General features: G+C 37.9%; 1 protein-coding gene across 14 annotated transcripts in view; it reads left to right on the top strand.

Annotated features, from left to right (window-relative positions):
- Positions 1-27537, top strand: part of ZNF438 (zinc finger protein 438) — a 55807-nt gene extending 28270 nt beyond the window's left edge. For 4 of the 14 annotated variants that reach the window (XM_082046914.1, XM_082046921.1, XM_082046920.1 and 1 more), the window contains 5 exons: positions 4808-4874; positions 5057-5113; positions 14262-14366; positions 19729-21577; positions 23198-25357. In XM_082046914.1, coding sequence (XP_081903040.1) covers positions 5086-5113; positions 14262-14366; positions 19729-21577; positions 23198-23810 — 2595 coding nt within the window. In that variant the 5' untranslated portion in view covers positions 4808-4874; positions 5057-5085 and the 3' untranslated portion in view covers positions 23811-25357. Of the gene's footprint in view, positions 1-3508; positions 3568-4807; positions 4875-5056; positions 5114-9245; positions 9373-14261; positions 14374-19728; positions 21578-23197; positions 25358-26863 lie in introns of those variants that run through there. The other 10 variants (XR_014183478.1, XM_082046917.1, XM_082046925.1 and 7 more) reach the window with 10 other exon arrangements.
- Positions 27538-27850: the final 313 nt, after the last annotated feature.

The raw sequence follows: 27850 nt of genomic DNA, 5'->3' as shown, positions 1-27850 counted from the left end.
AATGCTTTCAGACTGGTCCATCTCATAGGATGACCAAAAATTTTAAAATAGCCTGGGTTTTGGGTTCTGCTGGGTTTGTACTGGGAAGAGTGACCAGTTGAAGTGAGCCTTCTGTTTCTTTTTGGCTGTTTGCTGAAGTCACCGAATGGGCTGAGCCAGTTCTGCCACGGACATGCATTTCTCTCTGATTAATTACCTAACTGTGGAAGCATAAGCGGTGTCTTGTTTCTCTTGTAAGAAAGCTGTTGTTTGTGACTACATGCATATCTCTTTGGATATAGAATAGGAGGATGAGATCTACTGATGTGCGATGAGATCCTAGTGTGAAAATTAGATTTAGAATAGAAAACGTTGAATAAGAATATATCACACTTATACACCTGAAGATTTGGATAGTGAAATGCAGAATATTTTTGCAGGTTTTCAGAAATACAAATCAGCTATTGCTTGGTTGTTCGGGTTTAGGGGTTTGGAGGTGTTTTGGTTTTTTTTAAACAAATTGGCATAATGCCTTATTCTTGATTTTATAAAGTAGCCAAGCACTGCAGGCTTTTGGCAAATACACTTGCTTGAACAAATGCTTTTGTGCGTTGCACTAGTCAATCTTTGCCTGTCATTTTGTCCTTCCTCAGTATTTTTGCGTAGATTCAAGTCGAATGCAGCCTTTAAATACCAATAGATTTTGCTAACTTTTGTGGAAGTTAGGCTGATACTCCTGCGTTTTGGGGACTTGGTTTCCATTTAAAAGATTTTAAATTCTGGGAAATAACAGTTGCACGGCACTGTTGTTTACAAGTTGACACAGTGCATGGAAGAACAGGTGTGAAAAATGAAGTGAATAAAACTGCTTTTGAAGTATATATTGACATTTCATGGGCTTCTGCTAGGAGAACATCTTTTCTAAACTATACTAAGTATTTAATTTTTCTTCTTAGCTGAATGTTTTCCTTCTGAAATGAAATTACATAATAATATTTAACTAACTCTTCTTTACATGCCTAGTTTTAAATTAAAGTTCATAATTAAGCTTAATATGAAATAATAAGATTTGATATGATGCTTTCTTCCAGTACCTGAACTAATGTTCACTGCCTTAGAAGGTACAGTTATCATTGAGAAGCTTTGTTCTTTTAATAAAAGCTACCAAAAATAAATGCAGTTAGGGTCATAGTGGTTTAGTTTAATACTGTTATGATAATGAGTACTATAATTACTTTCAGGTAGTTCTTCCTTCCCTGAGGATGAGATTTTTAGTTTTGATGCCTGCTTAAAGCGTGAGAATGACAGTAAAATTAATGTCATAACCTTTACAGCCTATTTGTCGTTTTCTGTGTAGTATCCTAAAGGATTTGGTGTAACATCTAAAATAAATGTCTTGGTATGGACAAGCATCAAATGAGGTTAATTGGGTTCACCTGATATTCAGATTCGGTCTGTCTATGAGGACACCAATTTCATATAAAAGACCTGTGGGTATCTTTCAGTGAAAATTGCTTTTCAGTTATTACATATATATGCTCTGCTTCCTTTAATTATTAAAGACCAATTTACGGTGTAGTTTTTTCCAATTTATTTGATATTTTTGCTTCTTCTCATTGAAAATTAATTTATCCTTTCATTCTGTGGTAACATAAGGAGTAGTATGGGCATGATAGAGCTTATTTTATGGCATTAAGATAAATTTTCCTTTTTAATTCTATCCAGCTTGAACTCCACTTAACTTGAAATTCTTGTAATAGATTTCTATTCATCTCTGACCAGTCAGCACCAGATTTCCTATTTTGAGTTCTGGAGTACTGTGGCTTGAATGATATTTATTGTCCTATGGTTAGAGTTACAAGCTGAGCAAAACAGATTATAAGATTATGTAGAATTTTAAAAGTTTGGTCATTGGAGTAGGCTCTCAGATGCAGAACACTTCATGTTAATGCCAGATAGAAATAATCCATATCATCTTCTTTATTTGGAAATAACTAGTATTGGTCTCAAATATACCCAAGGGAGACTGTAAGAATGTTTGAGTCCTCAGTATTCAATAAGAACAACAGGACATCCTGACAACAGGACGTTATTACTGGTGTCCAACCTAAAATTTGTTCGGGATGTAAGAGTGTAAAACAGGTACAAAATTTAGTTAATAACTTTATTTCTAAGTTGGGCTCTTTTCTGAACATTAACTTGTTATTTATGGGAAGTAGTTATGGCAAGCCATATTTATAGTGAAATGAAAAAACGAAACAGAACAGTTCTCCTGAGGGCAGGTTTGGGTAACGGTGTAGATGTTGTATCCTTCAACTTCTGTACTGTGCATTGATTCAAAATTTCAGAGCTTTTTGAAAAGACTCCCATTCGATGCATGTCCTTAACATAAATAGATGTAGATATTAAGTATCTGTTAAGCATGTTACGGGTTGGCTGAAAGGTGTCAGACACTGTCAATGAGAAAGGAACATGAATCATTTTACATGCAGTTATACATTATATGTGTGGTGGGGCAGGTTACAAGACCAGCACTAGGTAGTGATCAAAAAGACAGTAGCACTGTTGATAAATTGGAAAATAATGTAAAATGCGGACAGAACAGTCACACGTAATTATGTGGTTTGCTTTGTAAACTGTATTTGTGTTCAAAGAAAACAAGTTTTAGTACAGTAATACATATAATAATGGATAGCAAAATTTGAAGGGATGATAAGAAGCAGCTTTCTCTGACTTAAAAATCTTGAACTTTTCAGTTTTCCCACAAAGGAAGGTTACTTGATTAAATATCTGCCGAAATAAAGGGCAATGAAAGGTTCTTTGGTATACTAACAATAAAAAAAATCATGAATGGCTAGAAGATGAAAAGTTAATTTGAGAAATTATACTTCATTGTTGTTATTATTGACAGCAGCTGATCAGTGTACTAGCCTGTCAAAGAAGCAGTGGATTTTCTAGATCAAGACCACTATCTTACTTGCAGCTAGAGGTGAATTCAAATCAGAGTACAAAGTGGATTTGTATGGTCCAATTTTCTGCCCTAGTGTTAGGGTTTCTGAATGCTTGGAAAAAGATGTGGAGCTTATGTTTCCACATGGTATTCTAAGAATTATTGATCCGTATCTTGAAGTCTGGTTTGTTTGCTGTAATTATAAGAGGGAAGTAGTAACCATAAGTGGGGCACTCTTTAAAATTATATCATACTCCCTACAACTGGGGAGGGACCATGAAAACCTGTAAAAATGTGACTTCAGAATAATAATTTTGAGAACCTTCATTTGAACATCATTTCTTACATGGTTTTTTACAAGAACATGCATTGCTGTATCTACTTCAGTACATTTTCAAATGTTGGAAGTCCTAAAGCAGAAGAGAAAATTATTTATTTCTGTAAAAAGATCTTGTTGAGCAACACAGGCTTAAAGATGGATGTCTTATGCTGTGGGTGACAAGTGAAAATCCATGCTGGTTCCTAGAAGTGTTTTGCTGTTCCAAAATTACATCACCATGGTCTGCTCCATTCTTGCAGGTTAAGACGGAGTTATCCGTATGTTACTGTGACGTAAAACTGTATGGAGATGAGCTGCCGTGAGTTTGTGTGCTGGGTCGGATGGGTCTGAGGTTGGTGGGTCGAGTACCATGGACAGAGGCTCCTTGGGGCAGCCTGGGGCACCTTGGTCAACCTGGCCAGGAGCTGCTGGTGACACACCAGTGCTTCTCATTGCGTGTGGCTCAGCCCGGGACATACAGATACCAAAGAGCCTCACCTGTCTGCTGTGTGAGAGGTCTCCTCACAGCAGCCACACTTGATTTTCTTCCGTGCTTTGGTACTGAACGTCCTTGAAGTTGAATTCGTTTTGCCTCTTCTACGTTTTACTGCTGTCCACAGAAACATCTCCTTCCTGGAACCTCTTCATTGCTTTTTGAGAGGCAATTGCATGATAGTAAGGAAACATATTCAAGGCTTATTATTGTGTTTGGTAATTGCCTCAGAATTTGTCCTAACTGTTTTTCTCTTGATCCAAACCCGATCTTTTAGTATAATACTTCTTGTGCTCAGAAGGGGGCTCTCGAGTGCATGTCTGGAATGTTCCTTATGTAAGATTCTACCAGCTGTTAAATTGGCCAGGAAAGTCAGCAAACTCCACATCTGCACAGCTGGCCCTGCCTGTGGGAAATGTTATAGATATGCACTGGTATGAAAGCCTAGATCCAAGTAAACCCGCAATTAGTGGGAGCTCCATCTGTGTCGGTCAATGGACTTGTCTGTTACCTTCCCAAAGCCTCCAACTGCATCAGGAGGAAAAGAGTTTTATGTCGTGTGACTTTTACGTGTTAGTGATGTTCAGCTGAACCAAGTTATTATGTAGCCATTCCAAAAGCTAGGCCATTGTATGATAAAGAAAATTGAAGTAGTTAATAACAAAATTTTATATTGTCGTTGTATTATACTGTGTCTTTCTTACTTGACTGTTGAATCAGACTCAACTAAAGCCACACACTGACTGCAATGGAAAGAAATAGCCAACTCTTAAGTTACTGGGTGGCCACTTGATGTAATGCTATTTTATGTCAAACATTGTGCACCAAATTTTGCAATAAGTACCAACATCAAATTCAGGAGAGGTGGCAGTGTAATGTTTGCTTCACAAATGCAAGCTAATATCTTCATTGTAGCATCCATGGAAGATTCTGCTGGTCAGTGAGTTTTATGGGACCCATGCGGTCAGATGTTTGAAGGAAAATGATCGCTTAACCCTGCATTGTCTGTGATTCTTCAGAGTGCATTGACACGTTCATGACATGTCCCCTTTTCTGGCTTTAATAGGGGTTTCCAATTCAAGAAGCCCAAGTTAATTGTTCCCAGTGCCGAAATATGGAGAGTGCATATAAGGGTATGTGTGATCCAGAGAAACACTTGGTTTTAAACTCTGGTGGTGTTTTGCATAATGTATGGGTATACCGGGATCCATTCTGAAATATAATTTTGGAAAACTGTTGCCATTGTCCTGTTTTGTTTTTTTTTTTTAATGAAAAATTATCAGAACTTCTAAGTATCTATATTTCTTCTTTCCAGGAACGTTCTTGTAACTATTAAAGGGCATAATGCAGAATCCTTTAACTTTTTGTGCAGGTATAGTATACTTTCTATACTTATTTTTGAGAAATTAGATGCTTGTGATTCAAAATGTGGAAGAAATTTCATCATCATTAATAAATCACTGTATAATTCATGTCTATTATTCTACCCTAATATGATTAAAAAAAAAAAAAAGCCGTTATACTGCAGCATTTAACACTTTAAACAATGGCAATAGCTAAGATTGTCTTCTTCTTTAGGACATTGACAGTTACTGTTACCGCCTCTTGTTGAAACCTGAAATAAATAAATCTTCTTGTTTGATTCAGCAAAATTAAGTGTTCAGGATTTATTACAATTTTTTTTAACCTTATATATTTGAAAATCATTGTAATGTTTGACCCCGTATAACTGGAGGCCAAATTAATTGCAAGTTATGCTACAAGACTAGTACAAACAAGAAAAGAAATATTTTCTAAATATAAGCTTAGAATTTTCAATTTTAAGTGCCTTCTCTCCAGCATTCCTATCCTTACTAAATTTTTTTGTGTTTAACAATATTTTTCTATGTTTTGTCTCTTCAGAAGTGATTAAGGTTTTTAAAAAAAATATATATATATATTTTTTTTTATTTAGCATCTTGGATTTTTCCCTCCATTATTAATAAGGGTATTTGTACTGCAACTGTGTATTGCTAAGCCTCTAAATGTGTAGCCATGACTTTAATTTCCTTTCCCTTTTGATCTGTGTCACAATGCTAATGTTTAAATAATGATTTTTAACTTGCATGTCATTTTTAATGATACTTCTTAAATGTGAGTGAGTGTTTGATGGATACGACATAAGCTCTAATGGACCTTTCAGAACCGTTGCAGGTTGTCAGTTAAGTTTCCATTGTTAGTAGTTATGTTAATTAAGAAAAGCACTGTCTATTACTTAACTTGAAGCCTTGAGCTTTTACTGTCATTTAAGTTTATACTTTACCTGTTTTGTGAAGACTGAGTATTTTTATGATACTGTAATAATTCTGAGAAACCATTCCAGGAGGACGTAATGCAGATTGATCTTAGTTGATGAGTTCTGTGTCTAATGGGACTATTCTTTCAAGGGAGACAGTACTAACTGTTGTGTGAAGCTATCCACCCTGCAGCGTGCTCCGTGTCTTTATGGCTTATGACATAAATACTTAATTCAAATACTTAAACGCCTTATTTTAATTTTTCCTTTAAATAACACAAATTTGATCTCTGTTGTAGTCAAATTGAATGTGTTATCTTTATGTTAAAGCCATTTTTTAATAACAGGAGGAGAATACAGACTGAAGCTGTTTGCAAACTTGAAACTGATGCATCATCCACTTTGAGATTTTTTTTTTTTAAGACTTTTCTAAAGAAATAAAAAGTCCAGAGTGAATGATAAGAGCCATATTGTACACTTTGAAAGTGAGAGTTCATGTTAGAAATCATAACCAGATGCAGACCAAGAGCTATATCAGTGTGAAATCATGATGTTCTACAAATATATTAGGCTCAGTGTATTCTTTTTATTCTTTTACTGTCACTTTTCTTTGTCCTCGTATCAAGCATCACTTTTGTCTCTTAAATGTGTTATGGCACTTTGAAAATGTTAAGGCTGTTAACAATTTATAATGATTTATGTACAACTATAACATTGGTACATTTCTTAGAAATAGAAGGTTGGAAAATAAATGGTATTGGAAGTAGAACCTATCCATCAGTTACATTCAGTATAGCATTTTTGTCAGTCTTTCTATACTTTGCAAGTGCTTGTTATTTCTCAGTTAACTATGGAAGTAACGATTAGTGCAAGTTCTGTGAGTGACAACATAAACCCTTCAGTGCTACCATTTGTCATGTAATAGCAGGATTTCTGTAATTTGATACATACTCCCTCAGGGCATCTGTATTTTCTCAATTTAGAATATTTTATAAGAAAGGTGATTCTCATTTATATAACAAGCAATTGCAACTCCATGTTCAAACAGATGCACTTTTCTGTATAATGATAAATATTTTAACTGCTAGGATTTAAATTTTTTCCTAGGAATTATGAAATGATCATTGAAGCATCATATTCTGTCATTCACACTCATGTTAATATTTGCTGTTGAGCAAGTGCTGGGTATTTTTAAGTCCTCCATAATGAGACAAAATACCAGTGTGCCTTAGAGAACTGACATACCTTTGGCATTGTCAGGTTTATAGAATGTTTTTACTAAATTACTCTTAATGTGAAATAACTGTATCTTATATAATTAGTGTGTGAAATATAAATCTGTTGTGGTTTATCTAGGAATTTATTTAATTCTTTTTAAAATATACATTGGAAAAGTACAGGCTGAAAGCACAATATTTGTCCTTAAGTATGTTTATTTTAATTAAAAAAAAAAAAAAAGTAGTTTTTTTTTAAAGTCATAGTATAGTTTAGTACATTTTGTATCTATATTAGTATGGTCATTTGATGCTGGGAGATCTCAAACTTCAATTAGCCATGTAAATGTGCTTCTTAGCATCAGCTTTGCCTTGGCTGGAACCCCTGCTGCCTTTATATCATTAACATAAATGCAGGTGCAAATAGCATTTATGTACTTTGATAGAAAGCAGTTGGAGCCGTTTCACTGTGGGACACGACGCTCTCAGATTGTGTACATCTGTTCAAATAATGTATCCAAGCCAGTGACATGAGCGCAAGGATAAAACATCTGCCCCTGAGACCGTTTGCCGTACGGCAGATGCTTACATCTTTATTTATGCAGATGGTTTGTGTGATGAGTTGAGCAATGATGAAAGCGAGGAAGTTTGACAAAGATTTCAGGGTATTGCTCGGGATGGGAAAATATGTTTGTAACAGTGCTTAGTTTTCAGATGTCTACCAAAAGAAGAACATCTGTTATAAATACTGATGCTTTGAGTAACTTGGATGTGTTACTTGGGACATTAACTAGATTAACACAAAATCAGTAAAGGATTTAAAAAAAAAATAAATCACTCATGCAAAAATTGTACTGCAGTTATAGACCCTAAGTAGTTCAATAGGAGTAATTACTTTTAACATAATAACATAACTTGTCATGAAGATGTTCAGAGGGTGTGTGCAGTGCTGGAGAAGATTCCTTGGCTTTGGGGGCTTTTCCCTTGAAGTCCTATTTCGAGTTACAAGATGACCAGACAAGTCGTTCAGCCTTTCTGGTGACTGAAAGTTCCCCACGGGCCGTGGCCGTGAGCCGTGGGTCCCCACGGAGGGGCTGGCGGGGGCCCGGGTGTCCTGCCCGGCCCGACGCGGCGGTGACGGGCGCTCGACTCCCCCTGCTGGCCTCCCTGCCCGGGGGCTCCTCGCTCCGCCCGCACACACACACGTGGATTTAATTAGAAATGTGCTGATATTTCGGCACACGGCAAGCTGAGCATATCATCTTTGGCCGACATTCCTGTCGACTGCATTCCTGTTGTCGTTCCCTAGCATGCTGGCACCCCTTACAAGTGTGCGCTGATATATTATCTCTTATCAGTAGTGTATTCAATCAGTTCCCTTTACAGCACATCCAGTACCTGCTTTGGGAACTGGTGCTGGCTTTTAGCAACGCAGCGGCTAGCACGGGCAAGCCTAGCAATGCCAAGAAGCACTGCAAACAATTGTAATTATGCACAGGGGGACGAAAAACATTCAGATACTGTAACTGAAATTGTTTTCTGCTACATCATACTGCCAGAAAGGCCTAGCTATGTTCAGATTTGGCAGCAAGTGATAATTTTATATGTTCTGAAAACTAATGTCTTCCTAGCCAGGATCATAGTCTTTTCTGAAGGTGTTTTAGTTTTCCTGTGCTATATAGGGCTGTGTCTGTCTTTGGAAAAAAAATGCATATATATTTGAAGTACTGTGGAGATCCTGTAATCTTTATTTTTGTTTTAATCCTTAGTGGAATTGACTACAAGTCGCAGTGTTTTGCTTATCTCAGCCAAAGCTGTAGAGGCTTTTTCTGGAGAAGTCTGGGTCATGAAAGAAAAGGGGGGACAGCTAGAGCAAACAGAAACCCTGGATAGAGAATTCCCTGTTCAAGAGTTAGATACTTAGGTCATTTTTGAAAGAAATGAGCTATTTCCAAAATCCCTCACAAAATACTTTCCAACTATCATCAAACTTTAACAATGTGTTCTGTGTTCAGGCCCTTCCTTTGGGGAGTGCTAAAGCCTGTTCATATAGTTCATACTGGAAAACACAAAATAGCCCAGGCCGAGACTGACGAGTCTTCTGATCCTCCATTCATCTTTAATAGAGGGGGACTTCCCAAGGTTTGTACTACAGAATTTACCATATGTATGCTTTTAATGCTTCAGCTAATGTATACTTACTCCTTTGAGCCAAAGTGGTGAATTAATTGTTTCCTCTTGTTTACAGGCTCCCTTCAAAAAGAAGTGCTTTGATTTTCACACACACACAAAAAAGGGAGAGAGAGAGAGAGATATAGATAGATAGATAGATAGATAAGGAATAACAATTTTGCTCTTCCATTGTGCTATTTCCACATCAGTATTTGTAAAATTAAGTTTTGGGAGTAAGAGGCACAATTCCCTTACTGCAGTCAGATGTGTTTTCTGCCCCATGGAGGGAAAGGAGGAGAGTTGAACTCTCAGTAAGACAAAGATAGATTCTGTTCTCAGCTTACTTGAAAGGAGAGCGAGAGTCTAGTCAGAAAATATTTCATGATTTATTCATAAAATGGTTCTACTTGACCTTTTTGTGCTGCGTAGTTTCTGAAGAACTCTGCGTTTACTTTTGTAGCAGACCTGGTCATTATTGTTTCTTGCACTTAAGGAAAAACTAAGTCTATTAATTGCCACTTACATTAGGCATATTAAGATTTTGTCCAGGTTGATGTGATCTTGTTAGTCCTTTTAAAAAGGATTTTACATTGACTTTACAGTGAATGAATTACTGTTTAGGTCCATATCTTTCTTGAAGCTCGCTAAAAGGAATTTCCACTGGCAGTTCTCCTAGAAAACAATTTTTTAAAATCAAATTACAGCCTTTTCTTTTGAATCTTCTGTTTATCCTGAGCTTCTCTAGTACCTAATTGATATTTGCAATGCCACTGAAAGTTTATGAATTATGACCAGGACTTCCATCACCTCCCTTCAGCTGTTTTCTGAACAATTAGTTCCCCCAGGTGGCTGTGTCACTGAAGCTTCACAGGTATCCAGGGACAGTGTCCTCCATGGAACAGAACAACTGGGCAAACCCGACAAAGATAAATTACTGGATTTGCAGTAGCAGCAAAGTAATTTCCATTCTAGTCGGAGTCCCGTCAGAGCAGCATGGTTTCTAGATAATGCCCACTTGAAGCTTGACATGGTTGCTGAAACTAATAGAGGCATGTAGAAGCTGAAGCATGGGTTTGGATGATGTATCTAACAGTCTCTCTCAGACAGAAGTTCCATGCTTAATCAGAAAGGAACCAGTGTTTTCATCTTGAATAGTGATTTCTGTGGTTGCAGAGGCCAGGCACCATCTTGAGCCCAGAGATTTATCTGTATAAACCTTATTCCTAAGCTGTCTTATTGATATAGTGAGAAAAATCTGTGTGTGTTTTTTTCAGCTCTAAAGGTTCAAAAAGTTATTAATAATTACAGATGTTTCATGTCTAGCTCTCTTTATGTCAGTTTTCGTTTCTTGTTATGAAAATATTTTGATCTGCTCAAAACTTATTAATTGTTAGCTGTAATATGAAATGACTAACTTATAACTTGAAAGACTGTGCTTTCAAAAAAATGGAAAGCTTTTAAAGTTCAGAAACACTGCATGAGAGGTGTTTAGAGAACATGTGGATCTGCTAATAAATGCATTTTAAATTCATTGCAAAAGAGTGTTTAAAGATCTCTTATGTATATGTGTTCTGACTTTTAAGAAATACTTCCAAGACTTTCTTCCTTTATACAGTAGCACAGAAATGTCTTTTTTCATAGTAGGTTAAGCCTTCCATTGCTCACATTTTATGTGAGATGTTGCTTTTGAATACTGTTTTACCCACATGTGGCTAATACATTTGATACTACAACTCAAAAGGTTACCTCAAAGCTGTTGGCCTCTTGTTATTTGCTATAGAAGTAGAATTTCCTACATATTTTAAAAGTTATTTGTGTTCGGACAATACAGAGATACATACAGCCTAAGTCTACAAGAAATCCAAAATGATGTCTTAAAATACAGGGTGTTTGAAACAGATGAACCCAATTTGAAATCACTATTGCTTTGAAATTGGGTCCATCTTTTTGAAACACCCTGTTTTATTGTTGCTAATGCTGATAATACAGTACCTAGATGCATTGATTTCTCAATGTGTTAGCTTCTGTTTAGCAGATCTGCTTTTGCATGGGAATTGTTTTGTTGCATTTTTCTCTGAGGACAGAAATACTGGAGTCAAAATGCTGGTAAAATTGTATTGGCAGAAAGAATCCTTAATTGCAGAAAGAAACCTTAAATAGAATCATAGAATTGTAGAATGGTTTGGGTTGGAAGGGACCTTCAAAGGTCATCTAGTCCACCCCTTCAGCCATGAGCAGGGACACCTTCCACTAGACCAAACTGCTCAGAGGCCTGTCCAGCCTGGCCTGGAATGTCTCCAGGGGTGGGACATCTACCACCTCTCTGGGCAACCTGGGCCAGTGTTTCACCACCTTCATTGTAAAAAAATTCTTCCTCATGTCTGGCCTGAATCTCCCCTCTTTTAGCTCAAAACCATCACCCCTTGTTTTATTCCTACAGGCCCTGCTAAAAAGTCTGTCCCCATCTTTCTTGTAGGCCTCTTTTAAGTGTTGAAAGGCTGCAATAAGGTCTCCCTGGAGCCTTCTCTTCTCCAGGCTGAACAACCCCAACTCTCTAAGCCTGTCCTCATAGCAGAGGTGCTCTGATCATCTTGGGGGCCTCCTCTGGCTCCTCTCCAACAGGTCCGTGTCTTTCCTGTGCTGAGGGCTCCAGAGCTGGATGTTGTGGGGAACCATGTCAAAGGTCTTACAGACATCCAGATAGATGACAGCACGATAATGAAGCAACTGCTATGTATACTTTCCAACAACAAGAGGGAAGTGATTCTGGAAATTGAGAAAGTGGAGTTACCTAACAGTGGAGATTATTAATATTTTTTATTTTTTAATTTTTTTATTTTTCATAAATTGTGTTAGATACTAATTTCCTGAAAAGTAGATTGTGTTAACTTTGACATATATCAGTATATGGTTGATAGTGCAATAATCCGGAATAATTCCGGAATACAAAAGACTGAATTAGAGAGGAAACTGAAGAACTTATCTAAATATGAGCTATGTACCCATGGTCTTGGACTACTGTATGACTTATCTATCCAAAATGACTATTTATGCCAAAAATAGTTTTAATTATTCCCACACTGAAAAATGTCACTAGAAATTTTAAGGTTGAATGTCTGCTTTAATGGAGTCCAGTTAATGTCAAAACCCAATTTTTGTTGTGTAACTTCATTGTTGTAATGCTCTGTTCTGCCAAGAAGAGTCTTTTGGAGACTATTTAAGGAATCCAGGAAGTATCTCACTGCTCAAAGAATTTCTTGAAATGCACTGTAAACCTAATCCCTTAAAATAATAAATTTGCACAGACTTTAAAGCAAAGAAGACCTTTCTAAAAGATAAAATGCTAAGTGCACAACTAACAAATCACGTTGATGCTCAAATCAGAATTATTTATAGCTTTAAAGGGGTCTAATATTCCCTTTTAGGATTTTAACAAACTGTTTTGATCTTGTTCCTTGTGTGGTATACCAGAACACGTTTTCTAAGCATATTTGTACATTCTGTATCTTAGTGTTTGTGTGAATGATGTACTGTGATTTTCCAATCTTACATTAGAATATTTTGTCATATTGTTTATTTTTTAACCTATTTTAAATTGCACAAAAGTACTCCTACATAATTTTATTACTCTCAAAAAGTCAAGTACTAAAAAGGTTAGAAATGCACGATATGGGCTTATCCCTGTGGCTTAAATGCTTCTCCTTTCGAAATCACATGTTTGTTACCCATCCTAGGTCTGCGTTTAATTCCAGTGTCCCACCCTGACTCTTGGCCGATGCGCTTTCCAAGTCTCAGTTTCTAGTGCTCTTGTCCTTTTCCCGTTTGCCCTGTGTGTATCCCAGTTTCTCTTCCACTCTGTCCCCTCGGCAGTGAAAAGAGGCTGGTTTCTTATTCCAACTTGGGTGTTTGGACCCAAACCTATAGTTTTAGGAGAAACCCAGCCCAGCCTGAAGTAGTAGCATGTTCAATAGAATGTATTAATAATAGCTGGAAAAATTAGCTGCTTGAAGTATCTGTTGAACACACACCAAGAGCTCACAACTTTGACAACTTTAGGCAGCTTTTCACAGACAAAAGAGAAGCTGCTGTGTCAAATGTCAGGGTTTTAGTCTAATGCACAGATGTGTTACTGTATTTTTTTTTTTTTAAGCAGACATATGTGGGGATGGCTGGCTTTTTCTGTTGAAATTAATTTAAAAAAAATATCTGAGGCAAATACCCAGAACAGAATATTTGGCCCGAGTAGTTATTATTAGGCAAAGATAGAAACTACTGTAAATTAATTCTTGTAATATAGAGTTGGGCACTCCAGACAGGTAGGCTTTGTTACCAACCTGACTTCATATCAGTGTGTGGCAGAGCTAGTTTTGAACGTAGAAGGCCAGATTCTATTTTCTATAATAGTTCCGTTGATTTACGTGCGGTTAGGGAAGGTGTAAAATCAACATGGAATGTAGCCCCTGTATTTAAAAGCCCCACTAAAGCTACTGAACCTTCATTTCTCTGAGCTTTTTGTTTTGGTGCTATTGACTGTCTACCATGACACTGAAGCTAAAGCATCCCATCTGTGTGCCATATTAACCAGCTTTACTCAATTATTAAGTTATCACTTTGCATTGGGCATGTCATATATTAGATTTTAAAACTTTTTTTTTGAGGAGAGAAAAATGACAAAGAACAAGAAGCAGTAGCTTTCTTAATGCATTAACTGAAAGTTAATGTTGTATATTGACATTTTACATTGTCTTTTTCTGGTTTTTGTTGGTTTGGGGTTTTTTTGGTTTTGTTTTCGTTTGTTTTTTTTCTGTCTTCTTTTTTGTCCCAAGATCTATTTATAACTGACTGAAGCGCTTTTGCAGGTGGTGTTTTTTTGCATGCTAATCCTGCAGAGAAACATTGTGTCCAACAAAGTATGCTGGGTCAGCAAAACCAAGAAACTTGTGCTGGAAAGACAATATCCACAGGTATTTAGTGAGTATGGAGATTTGGCAAAATGAATGATTAACTGTCACTGACAGAAATAAATCTAGTTTTGTCTGTTAGAAAGTTGCGCATTTTTTTTCTTTCCGGTAGAACAGATATTCTTCCTTTCAAAGTCAGCAAAAGACTCAACAAAGTAAACATGCATTTAATAAAATATTTCATTAATCTCTTCCATCTGTATTCTGCCTTTCCCTTCAAAACAAGATGATTCTTTTTTTTTTATTTTCTGTCACTTGTCCAGTCATACACAAATTAAATACACACCTACACAAGTGAGGTGGTTCTACAAGGATTATTTTAAAACTTAACACTATTACGTAGTGGTTTCTGGCATTCTGGTTGTTTATTTTAATGTTCAAAGTAGACCAGATTAGTGGGGAAAATTAAATTTCTTCGGATGCTTTCTACAGTGTCTGAGTTCGCCCACGTTACGTGCTTCGTGTAGAGAACAAACCGAAGAAAGTACAAAAGTAAGGCAGAACAGACTACAGCAGGCCAGAGTTGGATGACTCAGGAAGGAAGGGGAACCATAAATGAAGAACAGCCCTGTGAAAGACTCTCTTTCCTCCAGAGGACTTCCCAGCATGGCTATGTCAGAGACTTCAATGCATCATTGATTTTTTTATTGGTGTATCACTGTCACAAAATCATAGAATGGTTAAGGTTGGAAGGGACCTCTGGAGATCATCTAGTCCAACCCCCCTGCTAAAGCAGGTTCACCAGAGGAGGTTCAGATGGAACCTCCTGTGTTTCAGTCTATGCCCATTTCCCCTTACCCTGTCATCAGGCAGCACTGAAAGGAATCTGGTCCCATCCTCTGGACATCCACCCTTCAGATACTTATAAGCATTGATAAAGTCCCCCCTCAGCCTTCTCTTCTCCAGGCTGAACAGACCCAGCTCTCTCAGTCTCTCCTCATAAGAAAAGTGCTTCAGTCCCCTGATCATCTTCATAGCCTGCTGCTGGACTCCCTTCAGTAATTCCTTGTCCTTCTTAAACTGGGGAGCCCGGTACTGGACACAGTACTCCAGATGTGGCCTCACCGGGTCAGAGTAGGGGGGAGGAGAACCTTCCTCGACCTGCTGGTCACACTCTTCCTAATGCACCCCAGGTACCATTGGCCTTGGCTGCAGGGGCACATTGCTGGCTTGTGGTTAACTTGTTGTCCACCAGGACTCCCAGGTCCTTGTCCACAGAGCTGCTTTCCTACAGGTCAACCCTAAACCTCTATTGGTGCCTGGGGTTATTCCTCAGCACATGCAGGACTCTACACTTGCCCTTGTTGAACTTCATTAGGTTCCTTTCCACCCAACTCTCCAGCCTGTCCATGTCTCACTGAATGGCAGGACAGCCCTTGGGTGCATCCAGTCCTGGTTTGGTGTATCTAGTATTCTGGTGTCCCATCCTTGACAATTTTAAGGTTATTTAGAAGAGGTGAAAGCTTATGACATCCTGCAAGTTTCTAAGTGATTTGATACTTGGATCTACTAGCATGGTAACCATTAATCTTTTAACAGAGACTTTCGAAGTAAATGGATTGAGTTGCATTTGATTTAACCTTGTGCTTAATTATTTAAGAGTCTGCCTGTTGCCCCAACTCCATGCCTATTTGAAAGACTGAGAATGCAGCAGTTAAAAATTAGCTTCATGTCATTCAGATATTAAATCTAATGTTTTCATTCATTTATTTTATTCTTAATGAAAATTTTAAAGAATATATAAAAATTTTTGTCTTGTAGTGAAGGACCTGTAGACTGACTTGCAGAAAAAATGATGTATAAAACCAAGGGCCATCCTCAAAAATGCCACTGCAGAGCCTCCCTTAACTGAAATTTCCCCTTTTTAGATGCAGGACTTCATGGGTTTGCATAGGCATTAAGCCTTTTCCTTGGGCCACAACTGACAAGTCAAAATGAGTCCTTTCAATAAGAGACAGAAATAACTCAGTAGATGTGAAATAGATGTGGAATGTCCCTGAAAGATGCATTTAAGTTTCCAAGTAGCCTTCTGGTAGCCAGACCATATTGAAGTCCTTCAGTGTCAGGGTGGTGAAGACATGAATTACTGCAGCGGTCTCTGTGTGCAAAGGAAATTGTTGAAACTTTTTACCAGGTATAAATGGAAAAGGTAGTTTTGCTCACTGATTATACTTGCACACACTGAGTGGGGTCAGATGGACCTCTGATCTGTGAATTGACTGGTTGGTTTTTCCTGATGTTAAAAGCTCTTCCACCAGTTCTTCCAATTAGCTTTCCTGGTCCACAAGCAAAATCTTTAACGGAGTCTGAAGAACTGTGAGATAACTCGTCTGCATCCAGCCCATTTCCAGCTGTAGGCACTGGGTAAGCTGCATAACTACAGCAGCTGTGTTGGGTGAGAGGGAATGCCAGAGCTGAGTAACCTTTGCTTGCCAGAGGCACTGCAGTGAGCATTTCTGCACTAAACTGTCTAATGTAAACTTGTGAGAAGAAAGAAAACATAATTGTATTGAAGGCTGATACCAAACATAGCTTGCCTGGAAGATGTATTTATGGTAAAATGATGCTGGTTGGAAAAAGAGCATTTGTTTAAAAATCCCTTCACAAGTAGTTATATCAATACTTAGTATTGTGTTAACTGCATAAGAAGAATATTGATCTAAACGTATCTTGTTTCAAAGAGCATTTTGCGGTTGATATTCATGAAAGTCTTGGCTTCTGGAATGGTACTTTCTTGTAGAATGCTGAGAAAATATGTTGAGACAAGTCGCTGTACTTGAGCAGCATATGCTTCTTTTTAAAGCTAGTGTCATGCATTATTTCTACAAATATTTTCTCCTAAACTCAATTAACATCTCTTTTGTGGTGCTTTGGCTGCACTTCTGTGGAGGTGGGACTTCCACAGCAAAGCTTCCATCTCACAGCATTCAGTACTGTTGATTGGAGAGCAGGTGCCTTGTAACTGGGAGTGTAAAGCAGCGCAGGTGGGGGTCTGCTGAAGTTTTGCAAATTGGTGAAGGCGATTTTGAAATAAAAAGGGGGAGGTGCAAACCAAACGTGAGAGAGAATGGAAACTACTTCATATGGAATATTTTGGCAAGCTGAATAAAGGCTGATTTGGAAGAACTCTTTAATGTCTGTATAAGACAAGCATCATCTGGAAAAATAAGAGCAGACTCTGTCCCCTAAAATAAAAGTATACTTGTTCTGTCATCTACCGTATGCAACCTGTACAATTTGAACTATGACTAGCATTGAAGTTTAGGGCTAGTTTGGTTAATGATTCCAATACTTTACATCATTTTGTTGTAGTTCTCAGAATCTCTTAAAAGTATTTGCTCAAAAGCAGCAACAAGACAAAAAATAACCTGAGTATTATTAGTAATCTTAGTAGTTGGAAAGATAAAGGTTTCTGTATATTTAGTGATTGTACACTGGCAGAAATCGAAGTTCTTAGTGAGAATTAGTACACACGCCTAGCTTTTGGAGAATAAAAAGGCCTGTAGAGAAACAAAACTTTAGATTTATGTTTCTGCTTTTTCCAGGTTGCACAAAGTCTGTAGGCCTGGACTTATCCCTGTGTATAGAGATCTCTTTATGTTTGTGCAGGATTTCCATATGTGCAGTAGTCCAGTCTGCACAGAATATCTAGAAATTCTGGACTTCGTTACAGACACTGAGGAGAAAGAAAGCTATAGTGGTGCCCAGTTTCACTGAATTGGTGGATCAGGAAGATGCATGATAGACTCGAGGTTTGATGCTGTGGATGGCAATAAAAGGATCAAAGTTTCGTGCCCATGCATAGTTATTACTCTATGAACCTGTTGCAGGTGAAAGAGTTTGGAGAAGCATCAGACCTGCTGTGTATGAACTGTACAGCTTATATGCGATTGCTCAGTGCATCTAGTGTGTCCTGAAGGCACTGAATTTGCGGCACGTGTGCATACCGTGAGTGTGCACGTATAGCTGTCCAGGAGCTCTGGTCATGAAACACGATGGCTCTGTAACCTACAGTGCACGTTGCAAAGTGTGTGACATCTGAGAAGAACATCCAGGATTAAGATAAACTTACTGGAGATTCCAACATTGATAGTCATTCACAGTTACCTCTTTAAGTCCACAACCATGTATAAATGCATTTGCAATACAAGGCTTCACGATTGTAAGGAATGGAAACTTCCCTATGGAATTACTTTATTGCAATATTTCAGGGTCCCAGCATTTGCCCTTACATATTCTCTTCAACTGTGATTCCTCTCTCAAAGTGAATTTTTCTTACATTGCTGCCTTCCCAAATTGCCTCTCTGCTTGTGATCTTTGTACTTGAATTTTCAGTGGTTGAGATTGTCGGGAATTATTTTTTTTTTCAGGAAATCTATCCCAGTTTTTAAGAACTGGAAGCATCAGTAGCTGATTTTGTTGAGTGCCTAATGAGGCTGTTCTATGAAACGGTAGTGGTACTATTTACTGTGTATTTAATCCTTTTTACTGGAGTCTCTGAGATGTCAGCGTATATCTGTGCTGCTCAATGCAGCTTGTATCTTACACACTTTACCTTTTTCCTTTTATTTGATTTACTTAATTATCCTCACATTCTCCTTTACTAAAAATATTTACAACATTACTGACACAAGTAGAATCAGGAGTGACCTGTGATACAACCTTGGTAAATTGCATCTTTCAAAAAAATGTCTGAATAACTTACTGCAGTAGTTCTATTATGCATTAAAGGCACATAAGCAATGTGTGTGATTGGACACTTAACAATCGTACATATTCTCTTAAGTCCTCTTTACTTATATTACACGTAAGTATGTTTTATAGCAGTAATTTTTTAAAGATTTCATTAGGTTGTATCTGATAAAACCTGCAAATTCTAAATGCTACAGAAACTGAAAGATAGCATGAATCTGGTTTAGAGATAATCATATTCAGAGCAGGTGCTCAGGAAAGTTCTGCATCATGGAGTTTAAATCCTGTCCCTGTTAGTTCTTCCAGATGAATATTGTCAGCCCGCTAGTGCAGCTTTTCCAGGGCAAAAGAGGCTTATAAGTGTATTTGTTCTGAAATGCCATGTAGTTCCTAACCTAGAATGAAACAGCCATTTAAAATTAGATTAAGAGGGCTTTTTTTTTTTGCATATCTATATTCAAGCACATTGCTTCAGGGAGTATTTTTGTTTTAACTATGAAACTTTTGCAATTCTAAACTTAATTTAGTGGTCATTTAAATACCTAAATATTTTAATAAGTTTGTGTGTAATAGTATCCTTTGTAAGCAGTTTTATTTTTGATACAGGTTTTTTTTTTTTTTTAAATAAATACTGTATGTTATGTTACCTAGTTTTCTTATGTTATTCTTACAGATAAACACAAGTCCCCTTCAGATATAATACGAAGTTTTCAGAAGAAAAGTCAGTTCAGGACCATTGCTCCAAAAATGGTACCAAAAATTTTAACTTCTGGAGTTGTTTCTTGTCTTCAGTCTTCTTTGCCTGAGCGAAATACACCAATTTCAGCTGCAGGTTCTAAACCACTGGTGGTACCGACTCAAAACTACGCTGTCATGCAGGTGGCTGGTCACGAGGGCACTTTTTCTCTGTTGGCTTTGCCGTATGTTGCCCCTGCCCTAACGCAGCAGGTCCAGCAGTCAAACGTGGCCCCTTCTGAAAACCTAAAGCTGCCTATCCCTAGGTACCAACCTCTAAGAAACAAATCGCTGAGTGACAAAAAAACAGCACAAGTCTCTGTTTTGGGTGCATATAACAAGAATCCTACCAAAGCATCAATCCCATCACAGGCTTCCCCTGTGACGACCTTAACTGAAGACTGTCCTGAAACTCATTCTAGTTCAGATATAACAGAGCAAGTGATGCAAACGGCCTGTGACTCAGCTGAAATGACAGTTGCCACATTGGTAAACAGAAGGAATTGTGTGGAATCTGGATCTCCTTTAGTGAACAAATCTGAAATTGCTAACAGCAATGTTTCTGGACCATCTGTAGTTAAAGACTCTTTATCCAGGCCGGCAAGTACAATTAATCCCATGAAACTAAGTCTATGCTCTGTGAAGACAGCATCTGAAACCACAAGGGAGTCATTCATAAAGTCTGAGAAGCTAAAAGAAAAGCCCACAAATTCTGCAAATTCTGTTACTGTCCTGTCACCAGCAGTTTTTGGCAGCACAATACAAATGACTTCATCAGCACCGAAAGGAAAACTTCCTATTTTGCCTTACTCAAGGATGAAAAATTCGGTGCTCTGTAAATCTAAGCAGAATACTAATGCTACAGATGCAGCTGGTCCTTCACTAAAATCTGAATGTGAAAAGGTACCAGCTTTGGCGAAAACCTTGCATGTTCCTACTAAAGCATCTGACAAGCAATTAGCCGTCCCCAGACAAACCATTCGAGAAAATACCTTCTCTCCATCCAATAAAGTGGATGTCGACAGTCTTAAAAAATTGAACGGTGCAGCCTCTAAAAGAAGAGCCAGGAAAAGAAGAGCCCCAGATGATTTATTGGCTTTTCAGACCAAGCGAAGGAAATGCATCATTAATAAGTTTAGAGAAGGAAGAGAGAGGGTGAAAGTTGATCTTCAGCCACCTGAAGACAAAAAAGCAGAGGCTGTGAAAAAATACCGTAGTATTAGACCAAAACCAGTGGTAGTTGTGCAGGCTTTTGCACCACTGACTGCTGCAACGATAGTCAAGACACCGTCTCCTGACCATTTACACACAGATAGGTTTATAAATAGTGCCCTTCCCAACAAATATCTAAGTTATAAGCAAAGTGATGCTACATCAGCTAAATCAAATGATATAAGTAGAAGTGCATGTTCAACTGTACCTAAGCCATTGCATAAATGTCATGTTTGTAACCACATTTTCCAGTTTAAGCACCATCTTCGGGACCATATGAACACACACACAAACAAACGACCTTACAGCTGTCGGATTTGCCGGAAAGCCTATATACATTCTGGCAGCCTGAGCACACATATGAAACTGCATCACAATGAAGGCAAACCCAAAAAGCTTGTGTGCTGTGAATTCTGTGCTAAGATTTTTGGCCACGCAAAAGTGTACTTTGGCCACCTAAGGGAAGTTCACAGGGTTGTTATCAGCACAGAGCCCTCTCTGAGCGACCAACAGCCACAAAGGGCTTCAAAGAAGCGAGACACGAGTATAAAAGGGGCAGAAGAAGCAACAGAGAGGTGAGTGTTTTCACTAATTAAATGCTAATGAAAACAGGACTTCAGATTGTCAGTGGAAGTTCATAAACATCACCATTATGAAAATTGTTGCTTTCCCCTCCCCACTGAGTGAGATTCCTAATGGTTTAAATATTTTCTCACGGAATCTGGTCAATCCATTAGACCATCTGGTATCTTTTAACTGATTTATCGAATATAAATTATTACTGACACTTGAATATCCAAAGTAATTTTGCATCCATTCTAGTAATACCCAATATACTGCCAGCAGAGCTATTTTGATCAGTTGATTTCTCACAGCTAGCACTTTTTCTGTTCCCTCTCCTGTGTTCTACCCATTTGGGGTTTTCCCCAGAAGAGAAGAGAACCAACAGCAATAAGTGCAAAGCAATTCATATTTCAGTATTAGCCTGTAGTTTATTTGCCCTATTAAATGTAATTATCCCATTTCCTTCTCTGGAGTGCTGTGAACTAATCCGTCTTGTGTGTTGATTACTGCTGCTCTTGCGATCACTTAGCTAAGGAGAAAAGTTAGCATTTAGCTTATTAAGATGGATAGAATATTCTTTTATCTCTGCATTACAATTTTGAGGTGAAATTTCTTGACGCAGTATAATTGTTGGCTTTTTTGTTTGTTCCAATGTGAATTTACTTCTTTTTAAGCACGTTTTAATAAGCTCAGGGCTTTAAGCTGGTGCATCACTGTGACTCTACAGATCAATTGTACACACTTTGCTTTGCACAGCCCCACTCTCTGGGGCTTCAGTTAGAATTTTTCAAGGTACTGAACCTAAGAAACACCAGTGCCTTTCTTTCAGCCGTACCAGCCTTTGTACAATGAATCATTTAGTTTATCCGTTTTGTTATCACCATATGTCTAACGTGTATAAATACACAGAATAACGTGGTCCTTTTTTTAGACATTGTGAGAAGGTTTCTGTGATCTTCTTTTGATTGGCTTAACTTGAACTGGGGACTTTCTAGCATTGTGAGCCTCAGTGTCCTTTATTCTGCAGAGCCACCATAAATCAATGAGAGGGGCTGTCCAAGTGTAAATTTTGTATTTAAACTTTTAAAAACTGTGTTACAATCTTTTAGGAAAAAAAAAAAAAAAAAAAAGAAGGAACTTTGATGTTTCATTGTTTCCATCTTGGAGTGGGAGGTGGAACATGTGGTTTTGCCTTAAACTGACCTTAGATCACCCAGCGTAAACAAGTTAGTTTCTCTTAGTAGTACGCTACATGTAATATTCATTTTCACTTTTCTGTCACAGGGCTAGAAGTATTTGGGTTGCCCTCATGAAGTCAGGAGCTTAAAAAAAGTCGTTAACCTTTTATTGAAAGGTTACTATTGTTAAAAGATTATTTCTAGCAAAGCTAATTTTGGAGATAATTCTTAAACTCAGCAGTGCTGAATAACATTTGGTTTTAGTTGTTTCCTAACCAGCCTTATTACTTTTTTTTCTGTTCCTAATAAATCAGATATTGTAGCAACAGTGCCTGTTTTTAATTAAAAGAATGTTTCATGAATGTCATGTCTTCTTGGAAGTTATAAAGACAGAAACTGCCATCTCTGTGCATGGCTGATACTGAAGTAGTTCATATTTCCTTTTTTTAACAGGGGAAATAAGTGTAATTTTGAGGACCTATTCCATAACCCAGGAGAAGTGAAGCTACAGATCAAATGTAGTCGATGCCAATTTATTGTACACTCTTTTGGCGAAATGAAGTTTCACTTACTGTGCTCTCATGGAGAAGAGATCCAGGGAAGAGTAAAGGAAGGAGTTTTGCATGGAAATAGAGGAGCTAAGGGGGAGCTGATCAGACACGCAACCCACTTCTGGAAACAGCGCAACGAGAGAAGACATTTACCAAAAAGCAGTGCCCATGAGGAGGAGGTTTACGCTTCTCCAAAACTGAAAAGACAGATGTACTTCCACCAGCAGAATAATCTTGATATGTTATCTAAAAGTGAACTGACTCAATCAGGGAGTGGCGAAGCAGCCAAGGAGGTGCAAAATGTAGGTTTTGATACACCAAGCAAAAAAATAGAAGTTTGGTCTAAAGTGGGCTATAACTGCATTTTATGCAAACAGTTATTTGGAAGAAAAGAGGATCTTTGTAATCATTGGCAGAGTCATCATAACTGTGAAGACCCTTCCACTTTATGGACTATTTTTAGTTTGTTATCAAAACAAGGAATTATTGAACTTTCTGATAATGGTGAATATTGAAGCTCGATGGGGACTGGTCTCTTCTCCCAGGCAGTCAGCAATAGGACAAGGGAGCATGGGCTTAAACTCTGCCAGGGGAAATTTAGGCTGGATATTAGAAAGAAATTCTTTACAGAGAGAGTGGTCAGGCATTGGAATGGCCTGCCCAGGGAGGTGGTGGACTCGCCGTCCCTGGAGGTTTTTAAACTGAGATTGGACATGGCACTTAGTGCCATGATCTAGTAAACGGACTAGAGTTGGACCAAGGGTTGGACTCAATGATCTCTGAGGTCTTTTCCAATCCAGTCGATTCTGTGATTCTGTGATTCAATTCTACAGTGCTATGAAAAACATCAACTACCTTACCAAATTGTTTATGGGGTTTTTTGCTGTGTTGCTAAACTAACTCAAGAGATTTATTACTTCGGAGGTTTGCTTGGTGGGCTTGTTGTTTGTTGGTTGGTTGGCTTTTTTTGGTTTGTTTGTTTGTTTTAAAGTTATGCTAACCTTTATTTTGTTAAACAGAAAATGTATTTCTGTAGTATCATTCCAGATGGGTACATGCAAGCCAATTATGAAATACTGTGCTTAAAATTCATGCTTAAGGAACTAAGCAGCATCAAATGCTCAATACTGATGGTTAACGTCAAGGAAAAAATTGTCAAGTTAAATTATGCTCTACACACAGAAATAAATCAGTTTATACGAAGTAGTCTCAATCTTGAATGAAATGACAAGCCAGACTGAAAATGTAGTTTCAGTTCCAACTGTGCTTCCAGATCTTATGATAAATATATATATATGCTTGCAGTTCTCTGAATCATCTGAAGGTACATACATGCAACCAGCATTCAGGAGCTTTATAACCTATAATTTAAGAACTTTTAATTCTTGTTTTCTTGATTTCAGTGTCTTCAACCATGTTCATTGCTTGCAGGTTTGTTATTGGGAGTGCTTTTAGGTCTTATATTCTGCCATGGTAACAGCAAGGATCTTTGTATTTTTAAAGACAAAAATCTACATGTATTTTTTTGCCTGTAGCTTTTTGGGTTGAAGATGAGTTTGTTGCTACCCATGAAGATGGAACCCTCAAAGCTTGACTGCTTTATGAAAAAAAAAAGAATCAGGTTTGTTTTAAAAATAGTAATCTGAGTTGGTGACTCCTGGGAAGTTTGACGTTCTGCAATGGACTGCACGTTTCACAGTGGACTCTGAGCGTGTTCCGTGTACCTCCCGCGCCAGCAGCGCCCTTTGCACGCTGCCTTCGGCACTCTTGCTGTACGGCTTTTGTGCCTCTGCCCTTGGCCTGGATGGTGGCTTCAAAGCTGTCTCCACACTACTGCTCTATCTGTTTCTTCTTGTGGTCAAACTGTAATTGAGGGATTGCAATGATGGAGGAGTCATTCCTAAAATGTCCTGAGTGGCTTCTCCCTGTTTTGCAAAAATTGTGGTGATGAGAACATGGGAAGAGACCTAAAAATGTTGGCTTTTCTGAGTGGGATTCCAGAAGATGTTGCAATATTTTGTGAGTTTGGTTTATTTTTAAACAGTAAAGACAGTTTTGATGAGCTAATGTTTTGAATGTAATTTCTTGTTGTATGGTGTTTTGCCCTGGAGTTGAACTGTAAGACTGGATCCAAAAAAAGTAAAAGGAAAATGCTCGTAGAACTGCACAGGTGCCTGGTAAGGTGGAAGTATCCCTGTAGATTTTCAAAGCTTCCTTCCTGCTGTCTGTTACTATAAATACATATTTGTGGTTGTTTCTTTGCTTTTGCGTATTACTTTCATGTGCAGAACTACTTAAAGAATACTGCTTGTTCTTACTATTGAGTATGGCACACCCATCTTTTAATGCGTACAATATAGTCATATTTATTTTCATTGGGCAAATGGAAGAGAATGGCATAATTTGGAAAGGAATAGCTAATTTTAAAGTCAGTGTTCCAGATGAAACTGAGACTATATTTAATTTCGTAGAGTGTGTTTGCATTTAGAAGCATTTTTCCCCCCATCTTAATCCTTTAACTTTCAAAATCAAACAGCTTTGTGTTTCCTGTGAAACAGAAATATGAGAACAATCCCTCCTTCGCATAGTTATGATATATCAAAGGGAAGTTCATTCCCAGCATAAAGCATCCATTTTAAGAGCTGGGGAAAAAAAATATTGAAAAGGTTTGATCGTGTTCATTATTTAGAACGCACTTTAAATCACCTTCCTTGCAGTATCTCCAATTCCTTGGCATAGTTTAACGTGAGCTGAAATGAATGCAGCTCAGACATGGAGTCTCTCCTGTTCAGGAGCAGCACCAATGGTGGCAGAGTTGTCCTTATATTTTCAAGAAGTATTTGTTAAAAATGGTGGTGCACCAGAGCCAGCGATGCAGATGAGGTTTTTGGTGGTGGTTTTCTGGCAAGAGGAGTCACCTCTCATTTTGTGTGAAAGCAGGGGGGAGTTGCCATGATGACGGGAGGAGAGAGGGAGGGGGTTGCATTTTTTTAAAATGGAAATTTTCCTGTACAGTCTTTTCTTCATATTTTTGTGCTTCTCTCCCTTTCTTTAGTCCGGGTGAAATGGATAAAGGGGTCTCAGATTTCAGCAATTTCAAGACTGAAAACATGTTTTAAAGTATGGTTCTAAGCCATTTCTCAGTGTCCTTGTAAATGTTTAAATTTAGAAGCCTGTTTTTGTTTTTTTTTCTGAGCCTGAAAGCATTCTTATGTTTCAGGCTATTACGATTATGGTAGATTATGGAAGGTTAGGATTTTTGAAAATAGCTTTGCATTGAATACAGTTGTGTCCTTTGTTTAAAATGTGTTTGTTTGGCATTTTTGTTCATTTTGATAACATTTGGAGGTATGAAGTTGAGCCTTATTCACAGCAACATTAAATAATGCGTGTTTGCTGTTCAGTGGAAGGGTTGTTACAAATACAGTTTGCTGTTTACCTTGAAGCTGGACAAGTTAACATCTGGTTTTGCCCATAAATTATATTTTCAAATTGTTAAAATGAATGTTATTGTTTTTGTAGCTGTAGTTTTGTTCCCCTCTGATTTTTCATTAAATCTCTGTTTCAGCTTCACTGTTCAACTTTAAAGCTGTTCCTCACATGGAAAGTTGTTCCTTCATCATCACACCATAAATAATCAAAGCTGGACGAGTTCCATCGCTTCTCTGGCTTGCAGAGCATTGCCCTGCTCCAGCTGCAGAGCTACAGTTTCCTATGGCTAACTTGACATAGCTGCTGGCAATAAATGTTTTACTTCATTTCTTTATTAGAATTTAGATCTCTGCTGTTTAGCTCCCTCAGACTTTCTGTCATACCTCATTAGATACTTCTTCTGTCTACTATTCACTGAGCTCTTTAGAGAAAGTGTCATAAGAAGGATGAACAGGTATTTAGGAGAGCAGATTTCAACCCTAACTTTGTGCAGATGATGCTGACGTTTGAGAATCACCAGCTTATCTAGGCTCAGCCATGTAGTATATTATATTTCTACAACACATCCACCTACATGCGCATCTATTTTGGAAAGAAATGTATACTTCAGATTCAGCTGTCAGTTATTATTATCAAACCTGTACAATGTAGGTTGGCGATTATTATGCATAAAGATTAAAATGCTATTAACCGTAGTAGGTTTACTTGTCAAATTCCTTATAGCTCTGAAAAAGGAAAATCTCTGCGTGCTTAGTATGACACAGAAAAAGTTGAGTCTCATGAAGAAAATTCCGATGGCTTAAAAAGGTTGTCCTCATTTCGGTGTGTGCTTTTAGAGCTGATCTGTCACACTAGGATTTTCTCCACGTTTTGTAAAATTACCATAATTTTTCTTAGGAATACTGAAAAAGACCTGAGCCTGCAAGCAAGTTTCAGGAAAAAATGTGTTTACTTCCTTTCTCTGTGCAGATGGACATGTCTGTGGGATCAAATTAGCCTGGGTGGCCTTACATAGCCATGCACAATTGGGGCAACATGCAAGATTCGGGCTTCAGTGCCTGACTTGGTGTGGCTGACCGTTCCGCGGTTCCAAAGTAGAAACTGCAAATTTGAGTGTAAAAAG

This window comes from Streptopelia decaocto, assembly GCF_964273445.1.
Source record: "Streptopelia decaocto genome assembly, chromosome: 2".
NCBI lineage: Eukaryota > Metazoa > Chordata > Aves > Columbiformes > Columbidae > Streptopelia > Streptopelia decaocto.
The sequence above is the reverse complement of the archived record's forward strand: the minus strand, read 5'-3'. Positions and strand labels throughout refer to the sequence as shown.